The 11,473-nt window shown below is 36.8% G+C and overlaps 1 protein-coding gene across 1 annotated transcript; it reads left to right on the top strand.

Annotated features, from left to right (window-relative positions):
* Nucleotides 1-10,208: 10,208 nt before the first annotated feature.
* On the top strand, nucleotides 10,209-10,646 carry LOC109153470. Its single transcript, XM_019301341.1, has one exon. The coding sequence runs from the start codon at nucleotides 10,209-10,211 to the stop codon at nucleotides 10,644-10,646; it is 438 nt and encodes a 145-aa protein (XP_019156886.1).
* The last annotated feature ends 827 nt before the right edge of the window (nucleotides 10,647-11,473 follow it).

Below are 11,473 nucleotides of genomic sequence, written 5' to 3'. Positions count from 1 at the left end.
CACATTTCTTGCTTCTTCCAGCGTGTCCTCTTCCAACACGTGTGTATCACCTTGAACACTTTCTGCATGTCTTGACTGATTTTCCCCCGTATGGTGGCTGGCTTGCATGGTTTGATTCTCATGGCTAATTTCAGTCTGGTTCAACACATTAACATCATAAAGATCGATGTCCATAAGAAGTCAATTCACACCATGTTGATCGAAGAGTTGAGCATGTGTGGCATTTTCTCCTTCTGAATGTCTTGTGAACTCAATGGGTTGATCAAAGTCATCAATATCAACCAAAAATTCATTTCTAGTTGGCATGTTCTCTTGTGTGGTATTGGCTTGAGAAGTCTCGGCCAGTTTAGCTTTTAGCTTATTTATGAAAGCTCCATTTATGGTTGACATCATGGTTGCATGACCAATGTCTAGACTGCCGATCCAATGCAAAGAGAATACTTCTTCTTCTTCCATACTTGGTCCTCTTGTCATCAATTCTTGATAAGAGCCAAGTCTCCATTTTCTCCATTTAAGTACTCTTTGAACTCATTTACCAAGGCTAATTCAAGTCCATCAACTTGGTAAATTTCTTCATTCCCCACTGTTTCCAACATGGCTATCCGAGAGAAAGAGTTCATGATATTTTGGTTAGGGTTGGGATCATAGCTTGAGGTAGGATTGTGGCTTATGGTGGGATTTTGGCTTGTGGTAGGATTTTGGCTTGTAGTAGGATCATAACTTGAGGTAGGGTTTTGATTTGTGGTAGGATTTTCAAGAGGTTGGGTTATGAGCTGAGGGTTTAAACCAAGAATTTCTGCCACTGGTCTTTTCCTAGCAGGAATGCCTCTCGGTTTTCTCTTTCTTTTGGGGTTGGATTTAGTTGAAATCTCATGATCTTTGTAGAGTATCCTATTGTTCCCAAAAGGCTTTCTAGCTCTCATTGTTAATCCCTTCCTTTTGATAATTTCTCCAATGAGTAACCCGAAACCTAGTACACGGTTGAACCTGCCATTCCTAATCTTTGCTCCTTTTACAAAATGAGCAATCCGGCTCAATATAAGCTTGTTCCAGTCTCCCCTAACACCAGTCATCAAAGCATGCAAATATCCAATCCTTGTAGGTGATATATCCTCCATGCTATTTAATTTACACAAAATACATTTGTAGATAATCTTGACTAGCATTTCATATTCTACCTTCAAGTCAGATTTGTGACCGGAAAGATTGGGCTCAAGAAATGCATTCTCATGTCTTATTTCTGCCCAAACTTCGGCTTGATCATATGCATGTATATCTAAGTCCAACAAAGGTTGTTCTGGACTGGACATAGATAGTCCAAAAGTTGAATGTAACTCTTGTTCATCAATGGTGATGAGAGTTCCATTTACGGTGGACTCAATGGTCCAACCAACAACTTTGGCATTGACATAAAAATCTGCTACATCTTCATCATAGAAGCCAGAATATGGATAGGAACATAACCTCATAATCTAGCTATTTTGAAGTGCATGAATGATTTTTTGCGCCAGTTCGGAGTTCTTGGCCACTTTGAGAAATCCGTGAGGGTCAAAGCTTCCTCCGGCTTTGATTCCAACGGCTAGCTTGGTGAGATTGATTTCTGTAGATTGTTCCTCATTAGGTTGTGAGCTTGAATATCCAATGTTTGCCATAATGTGCTTGGTATTTTGATGAAGATTGAGAGAAGTAGAGTTTTGAGAGTGATTCGGCTATGGAAGATGAAAGGTTTTGGAAGTTTTGGAAAATTTGGAGAAGGTGACCTTTCGACCGGTTGGGTGGAGAGGTGTCTTTACAAAAATATCCCTAAGAGTTTATTTGGTCTTTTAAAAAGGTAAGGGTTATTTTTGATATTCCAAAAGATTCCAACCTTTGACCTAACTGATAGTTAGTTTAGGTTATATATTCTCCATCCAATTTGTCTGCTGATGTGGCGCCAAAAATTTATATACTCGGACTGATTTTACCTGAAATAAAATTCACAGAGCACTAAATCTGTTCCGAAAATAATATATGTATATATATATACGCGTTTGTGTAGTTAAGAGAGAAAAGAGGATTGATTCTTTTTAGAGAATTTATTGTGTGCAACTACCATGGAAAGGTGTTCTCATTTATGAAGATAAAATCATCATCACACTATCTTGTCAACCCTTTAATGGTAAAGATTTTGTGAATCTAACCAATTTTATTGTATATATATATATATATATATATATATATATATATATATATATATATATATATATATATATATGTGTGTGTGTGTGTGTGTGTGTGTGTGTGTGTGTGTGTGTGTGTGTGTGTGTGTGTGTGTGTGTGTGTGTGTGTGTGTTTATACACGTTTGAAGAGGCATGCATACTTGATAATATGTATCAATGTGCAATTAAGATAGGTAGACTAAGATGTGACATATTTTTGCATGTGAGACACATAGGCACGAAAGTTATTCTAAATCAGATAAAGTAACATATTTACAGATGAAAAATTGAGCTCTTAATTTAAATAGAGTTTAGAACTTAGCTCAATTCGATCATGCCCATCTCGTGTCTCAATTTCGAAAATCTTGATTCACACAGAGGTTTTGTGAGAATGTCAGCTATTTGATTTTCCGTCGGAATGTATTCTATTGTCAATTCCTTCTTTTCAACGTGATCTCGGATAAAATGATGTCTCACATCAATGTGTTTTGTTCTTGAATGTAACACGGGATTGTGTGTTATAGCTATAGCACTTGTATTGTCACATAATATGTTGACATTTTCGCAATTCACGCCATAATCTCTCAGTTGTTGTTTCATCCAAAGAATTTGTGCGCAACAACTCCCAGCAGCTATATATTCAGCTTCTGTTGTGCTTGTAGCTATGGAGTTTTGCTTTTTGCTAAACCATGATACCAATCTTCCCCCTAAGAACTGGCATGTCCTTGAGGTACTTTTTCGATAGATTTTACATCCTGCAAAATCTGCATCTGAGAAACCAGTTAGTGTAAAATTACCTTCCTTGGGATACCATAATCCCACATTGACTGTTCCTTTTAAGTATTGAATGACTTTCTTGGTGGCAAGAAAATGACTTTCTTTTGGTTTTGATTGGAACCTGACACATACTCCCACTGAGTAAGATATATCTGGTCGACTTGCAGTGAGGTATAGTAATGATCCAATCATTCCTCGATATTTCATTTCGTCAACGTCCTTGCCTTCATCATCTTTATCCAATCTTAAAGACGTGCTCATCAGGATCTTGATTGAGGATTTTCCATCCTGACCAAATTTCTTTATAAGATCTTTTGTGTATTTAGCCTGATTGATGAATATTCCTTCGTTGAGTTGCTTTACTTGTAAACCAAGAAAGTAGTTCAACTCTCCCATCATGCTCATCTCAAACTTATTCTGCATTAGCTTGGAAAATTTCTCACATAAAGTTTTATTAGTACTGTCAAAAATAATATCATCAACATAAATTTGTACTAATAAAATGTGATCATTTTCTTGAATTCTAAATAAGGTTTTATCAACAAGGCCTTTTGTGAAACCACAGTTTATTAAGGACGTTGATAAGGTGTCATACCAAGCTCTTGGTGCTTGTTTTAACCCATATAACGCCTTCTTTAATCTCTAGACCTTATTAATATCACCTTTTACCTCGAAACCGGGTGGTTGTTCGACGTAGACTTCCTCTTCAAGTAAGCCATTTAAAAATGCACTTTTCACGTCCATTTGGTAGACAGTGAAATTCTTGTACGCGGCATAAGCTAGAAATATTCTGATGGCTTCAAGTCTTGCAACGGGTGCAAATGTTTCGTCGAAGTCTATTCCTTCTTCTTGTGAATATCCTTTTGCCACTAATCTTGCTTTATTTCGAACAATAATTTCCCCTTCATTGGCTTTGTTCCAGAAGACCCATTTTGTTCCAATTACATTGTAATTTTTGGGTCTTGGAACTAATTCCCATACATCATTTCTTTTGAATTGATCTAGCTCTTCTTGCATTGCATTAATCCAGTCCGGATCATTTAGAGCTTCTTCAACACTTGTTGGTTCCACCTGAGAAAGAAAACAAGAAAATAAAGCATCTATATTTGAGGATCTTGTTTTTACTCCTTCTCGTGGATCTCCAATTACTAGTTCTGGAGGGTGATTTTTGAGCCATCTCAAGTCAGGTTGTGGATTGCATGGATTTTCCACGTTTCCTTGTTCAGTAGGTAAGTTGGAGGTAGACTCAATTTGCTCTTCATATTGTTCTCCAACTTGTACTTCTGCTTGAGAATTTAGAGTTCCCACGTGTGGATCTTCATTTGCTTCCATGTGTCCTTCACCATTGCAATCAATGTCTAATTTCTCTATTCCCTGCACAACATGATCTTTAAAAGATGTGTCAGTATCATTAAATGATTTTTCAACTTGACAACTTTCCTGATCATTTTTGTTGCTCTGGGTTTCCTTCTTGTGGACTTCATCAAATGTAACATGGATTGATTCTTCTACCACCATTGATCTTTTGTTTAATATTCTGAATGCTTTACTGGTAGATGAATACCTTAAAAATATTCCTTCATCTGCACGCTCATCAAATGTCGGGTAGACCTTCAACGAGTTTGTTTCTTGCTAGCTTGTTGATGGTCTTGAAATTTAGATGATTTAACTTTCTGTGACATTCCCAACTTGTTGCGTGTGAGTTATTTGCTAGTAGACATACTGATTCTTTGGTCGTGTTCCAATCAATCACATACATACTTTTCTTCCTTATTCCTTCGAGCACAACTTCTCCCGAGGAATATAATCATTCTTCACTTGACATTTGTTTTTGAAGAATTCTACTAGATATCCTTTGTCACAAAATTGACTTGTACTTAACAAGTTGAATTTTAGACCTTCAACAAAGGATACATCTTCAATATTTAAACCATTTCGAGATATTATACCAATTCCTTTGGTTATGCCGTATCATTCATTTCCTCCGAATACGACTTTTGGTCCTTCGATATTTTTGAAATCCACAAGACTAGATTTATTTCCAATCATGTGGCTAGAACATCCACTATCGAAGTACCAAATTTCCTGCAAATAAATTACACATTTTTAGGTACCCAACATGATTTAGGTCCTTGGGTGTTAGTCATCTTTGGTACCCAAATCCACCTTGTACTCACTAATCTAAGTTTAGGTGATTGGTAACCATTAAACACATTATAATCATAATTGATTTTTGAAAACATTTTTGGTGCCTATTTTTGAAAATTGACTCGACTTTTTGGCACTTGGGAAGTAGATTGTTTGAGCATATGATAGGCATTAAATTTGGACTTAGTCCATGGTTTAATATAATCAAACCAATCTTGTTCAGAGGGATAAAATCTCACTGCCCCAATTCTCGGATTTCTTCCCATTTTCCTATGAGGGCTTTGTGCACTTGAGTCATTGGTATGTTTCCATTTAGGAACACACTTTTGCCTTTTGATATACTTCTTAGGCGAAATATTTTTTCTTTAAGGCTTCGGCCTTGCAGCATTAAATTTGGCATTGGTTTGGTAACCAATTCCTTGTCTCATTGTGCTATCTTGACCTTTTACAAATTTTACCACTTGGACTTTATTGTTCAAAGTAGTAGTAAAATTGGTCAATTTCTTAGAGGCTTGAGAACACGAAGGATCATAGCCAAGTCCGGCTTTATCACTTGAGGGTTTTTGCATATTTACCATTTTGTCCATTATTTTGGATGAATGTGTAAATGTTGCTATAACCTCTCTAAGGTTGTGTTCTCTCACTTCCCTTGATTTACACTCTTCTTGAAGACAAATAATTTTATCCTTCAAGTCTTTCACTTCAAGTAGAGCATTTTACAATTTTTCATTTAATTCATCTTTTTCAAGAATTAAAAAATTATTGCGCTCTTTGAGTTGAGAGTGAGTGTCCATTACGGTTTGACAGTCTTTCATTAAGTGAAAGAAGGACTCTCTAGAGAATGAAGAATTTACAGAGTCATAAGATTTAGATGTTACCTCATTTTCTTCATTTTCCTTTGTCATAAGACACATGTCCTCGTAGGATGAGTTGTTGGAGATACTCATGAAAAAATTGCATTGTCATCTTTTGAGGTGTCACTTTCATCACTTGAAGACTCCTCTAACTCACTTGTTTCAAGTGGGTCACTAATAAGTGCTTTTCTTCTCTCCTTTGTGAACCTTTTATCTTTGGTCTTGAATTCTTCCTGTTGAGAGTTAGAAATATTTGTGTATTGACTTTTACTTACCTTGGGGTGTGGACAACTTGCTGCAAAATGTCCAGGCTTTCAATAATTGTAACACAAATTTGAATCTTCCTCAACAATTTCTTTCTTCGAATTCTTTGTTGTATTCCACGATTTTCCTTGTGGATTTTTCTTGTAGTTACTTCTCTTCATGAACTTCCTAAATTTCTTGACAAAGATAGCAAATTGATCATTAGGCAATCATTCATCATTTTGTACTGACCTTGAGGTTGACGGTTGTTCGGTTATGAGTGCGTTGTTCTTTTCATGATCTTCCTCGATCCTTGATTTCATCTCGAACTCATAAGCTTTTAGATCACTAAAAAGCTTATCGGTTGATAGAGTTTTTAGATCTCTATGATCTCTCATGACCGTGACCTTCATGTCCCATGTAGATGGTAGACCACGTAGGATTTTGAGTGAGATTTCCTTTTGATTAATATCTTTTCCAAGATCATTAATCTCTCCTAAGATTTTAGCAAATCTTGTTTCCATATCGGTAACATTCTCGTCGTTTAGCATTTTGAAATCCTCGAATTTCTTTAATGCTATGGTGAGTTTATTATCCTTTTCTTGTTCGTCTCCTTCACCAATTTGAATAAGCGTTTCCCAAACTTCATTAGCAGATTGGCATTTTCGAACTTTTGGAAATATCGTGTCATCGATAGATTTAAACAAAATATCCTTGGCAATATTGTCCAAGTTATTTCTTGTTCTATCTTCACGAGACCATTCCACCTTCGGTTTTGGAATGTATTGTTGAGTGTCACTTGTTTGTACGGATGAAGTGTTGACTTGCAAAATTTCAATAGGACCACTGGTGATAACTTCCCACATTTCATCATGTAATGCGGATAAGTGTACCTGCATGCGAATTTTCCAATCATCAAATTTTTCTAAGGAAAATAATAGATTTTGGGCAAGAGCCATATCTCTTTTCATCATCTTGATTTTTCGAGATCTGTCTAGCAGTCAAGACTGACTCAAATAGATAACCGCTCTGATACCAATTGTTGGTCCCGATAGGGTGCTAAAAGTCTAGAGGAGGGGGGGGGGGGTGAATAGACTTTTAAGCTTTTTCCAAATTAAATAACTCTTTGGTAACTTCAACTCTAAGTAACAAGTAAATAGGTAAAACTGAACTTGAACTGCGCAGCGGAATAAATAAGTGTAAAGAGTTATGCCCAATCAATAATTGAATCACATGCACGTGTAGGATAAGCTTAGATGATGTGTAAAAATGACATGAATATCTTGAATATTTAAAGGAGATGGTGCACTCAATATTTAACAATAATATTCAAGATTATAAATAAGACTTCGTGTCACGTCAACTGTATGATAAATGTCACATGCAACACGTCAAACTTGCTTAGAATAATTCACATGTTAAGCATAGAGAGTTTGAGTTACATGCATACCTGAAAACACACTAAACCCGAAAGATAAAGATAGACAATGAATAGTAAACGTGTTAGTCGGATGATGAATAAATAAAGAGAATTATGTAAGTGCGGTATGTAAATGAGAGAGACAATTTATAGTGGTTCGGAAGTGGCATAATCTTCCTAGTCCACTTTACTCCATTCACTTCTAGGAGTAATTCACTATTTTCCACACACAGTTATAATAGTGAATAAGCGCTACACAAACACTTCTTCCGGATGTCTTGCACGCAGCTACACCCAACTCCGAGTGTGTCGCACACAGCTACACTCAACTACGGGTATTTCGCACACAGTTATACTCAACGCCAACAAAGTGTCTTGCACACAGCTACACTCACTAGAGTATTTTGCACACAGCTATACTCTTTTTACAAATACAAAGGTAATTGTATCTCTCTCCAACTAATTTTGAGACTATTCAGACTAAGTCTCTTTTCTAGATATTTCAAAGAATATTTGAGCACTTGTATTTTTCTAGAATTCGCACTTTTCTATTTCATCCGTGTGTTCTCTTCTTTGTCTTCAAGTCTTCATGGTCTTTTATAGGAAATCAAATATATCCGTTGGAGTGGGATAATTTGATATTTGAATTTTGAACCTTGTAGCATGATATTGTTGACAATGGTAGGTCTTCAATTTGATTTGATTGTCAACTTGCCTGACAAGATAATATTTTATTTCAACTTGATTTTCAAGTTGTTTCTAAAATATTATTATCTTTGTCGATTTTGAATTTCCAACGAATCTTTGAAATAAATCCTTCTGATAGAATTTATTTCTAGGATAAGATTTTATATTCATGTCTTCATAAATTTTTCTACCGTTCTGATCATATCTTCAGGCAATTTGGATTCTTGTGGCATGTGGGGTGAAACAAAATAAATTCCTTCGAATTTATCCATTTTCTGATCATCTTGCTTCTTTGCCACATTTTGCTTCTTAGAAGACACATTGTGCTCCTTTGGATACATCTTACTTGTTTGACTTCGGCACTTCTTGCTTGTTTGACTTGAAACATTGTGCTTTTCTGATTAGGCTACATTGTGCTGCGCTCCTTAAGGCACATTGTACTTGCTGACGTCGTGCTTTTCTGAAATAACATTGAGCTTGTACGAACATTGTGCTTCCTTGAAACATTGTGCTTGTAGACATCGTGCTCCTTTAGGGCATTGTGCTCCTTGGGCACATCTTGCTTGTACACATCGTGCTTGTCCGAATTCTTGACTTGTAAAAAATAAGTCCTTGGGGGGAATCAATCTCGGGTGTACACATCGTGCTTGTCCGAATTCTTGACTTGTAAAAAATAAATCCTTGGGGGGAATCAATCTCGAGTGTGATCGTTGTGAGTAAAGACTTATACCATTTCGTTGTTAGGCTCATCCGATTATTTGTTGCAACGCCATTGTTTTATGCTTCTTTCCGGATGAATACTTGTAGGACCAAAATTAATTGTCCAAATTAATTTTGTTCTTCATGTAGTAGATTTTCCTTTGACTCGATATTCTGGATTATGATGCTTATACTAAAGACCAAAATTCTAAGGGGATCTAAAGTACACTTGGCTCATCAAAACTTTATTACAAAAAAAATATTCCTATCAAACAACATACAAATAGCTCTTCAACAATTATTATCTAGCATTTCTAAACATCTATTTCACACTTCTAGCATTTAACAGAGCCAAAACTAGTTTGGGAGTCCATGGTTTATACCTTAGCTTCTTCTTCTTCTTGTGTGGATCCCTTCTTCCTCTCTACTCAACTACTACCTCATTCACCACCTATACACCTCAAACAAACAATACATACAAAACTTAAGGATAGAAACCTCAGAGATTGGAGGCAAAAGAATGGAAACTATAAGAAAAGATGAATGAATGGATGAGAATGAAGCTTGGAAACCTTACTGTGTTTTTCTTCTTCCTTCTACAAAGTTCAAAGAGTGGAGAGGCCAAAAGAAAGGGATCAGGAGAAAACATGGAGTTACTATTCTATTTATATGGGTGCAAAACCCTAGGTTGATCACCCATTATTGGTTGAGGGCAAATGAGTAAATTAACTTTCCTCTTAAAATATCAGACAACGTTCATAGAAATTTCATGGTTCACCTTGTATCATGGACCAAAGTCTCAAAAATGATTTTGGATAACTTGGGATCAAAAATAGATTTTATGAAAATAGTTTCTAGTTAAAACACTTGATTTAGGTTTCACAGGTTCCTTTCCGGTTTCACTCAGATTGACATTTTGGGTCAAAACTTGGTACATAAATGTACCTGAAACTTAGGATTTTCGAAATATAATAACTTTTGGTGTTGAATTTATTTAAAAACTCAATTTAAAATATTTAATTCAAACACCGTTTTCGAAATAATTTTTTTTTTGGTAGAGTGAAAATAACTATTTTGGAATTTTATAAAATAGGATTTAGGAAAATTATTTTTGGGTTGTCACACAGCTAGTACATTACGAGGTCCTACAAGTACCAAGGGAGCATAATGCGGACGCAGACATGCTCTCCAAGCTCAGCCAAGGAACCCTTGAGCACATCTCTAAGATAGCCCGAGTAAAGGACCTCGCGAAGTCCAGCTTGGAGGCCTACCCGGTCCTCTCCGTGCAAGCTCGACTTGCCTGCTGGCTAAACCACCTTAAGGAATATAAGAAGACAGACGTCCTCTCCCCGGATGAGGTAGACGCCAAGCTCGTGCAGAGTAGGGGCCCCACCTACCTACTCCTCGGGGACGTACTCTACAAGCGGTCCTACAACGGCGCCTTGCTGCGCTGCCTATACCCCGACGAGGCAAGATCTGTCATGGAGGAGATCCACGAGGGCACCTGCTCAGCTTATCAAGGGGCCTACACCATGGCCCGGAGGGCAATCCTTCAAGGTTACTTCTGGCCGAAGATGGCCAAGGAGTGCGCGGACTATGCAAGAAGTAGCTCAACTTGAGAAGGAAAAGGCCTGAGCTTAATGGCTTCTTGAGGAACACAATTGATTTTGAAAGTACCACAAATACGGAGGAACTTAGTGAAATCCTTCGTAGGTGCCCCTCCAAGTTGATCTGAAGTCACCATGTGCAAGATGGCCGGCTTGATTTCAAAGTTGTTGGCCTCCACACCAGGAGCATTGATACTATCATGTTCCTCAACATTCGAAGCGATGTAGCCTAACATGGATCTTGTTGCTGGCGGAGGTTTGATTTACTCCCTCCCCTTCTCCAACATTGACTGGATTTGGTACCTGAGTCATCTTTCTCTGCTTTCTAAGAAACTTGGCTTGTTTTTCGATCTCAGGGTTCAAGGGCAATAATCCTTCTTTTCTCGAGGATCGTGTGCGCAAACAAACCAAGTTCTTAGATCCAAAAATCAAAACTCAACCACAGAGAGCTTGTTACCAGTTAGCAAAAATAAAATAAAGATAAAAAATAAAAATAAAAATTGATTAGACTCCTAGAATAAAGCTTTCGCAAATGTCAATACTAAACACCACATCCCGGCAACGGCGCCAATTTGATTGCAATATATTTTCTAAAACAAATAATAATCGGAGTAACGGTTTATCGATCCTCAGCGAAGTGGTGCATATCAATAGCTACTAATTTATTCTCATGAAGTTAATCCTAATGATTAACTTGGATGGTTGCATAAAATAAATAAAGCAAAGCAAAATATCAGGATTTTGAAAACAATAGAGAGAGAATGAGATTCTTGAGATTCAAGTGTTTAATCCCCTAGTGCCTAACTTAAGTGCAATATTAAATCTGGGTTTAAACGAGT

This window comes from Ipomoea nil, unplaced genomic scaffold (assembly GCF_001879475.1).
Source record: "Ipomoea nil cultivar Tokyo-kokei standard unplaced genomic scaffold, Asagao_1.1 scaffold2488, whole genome shotgun sequence".
In the NCBI taxonomy this organism is placed as follows: Eukaryota; Viridiplantae; Streptophyta; class Magnoliopsida; order Solanales; family Convolvulaceae; genus Ipomoea; species Ipomoea nil.
This window is presented reverse-complemented; position numbering and strand designations above follow the sequence as displayed.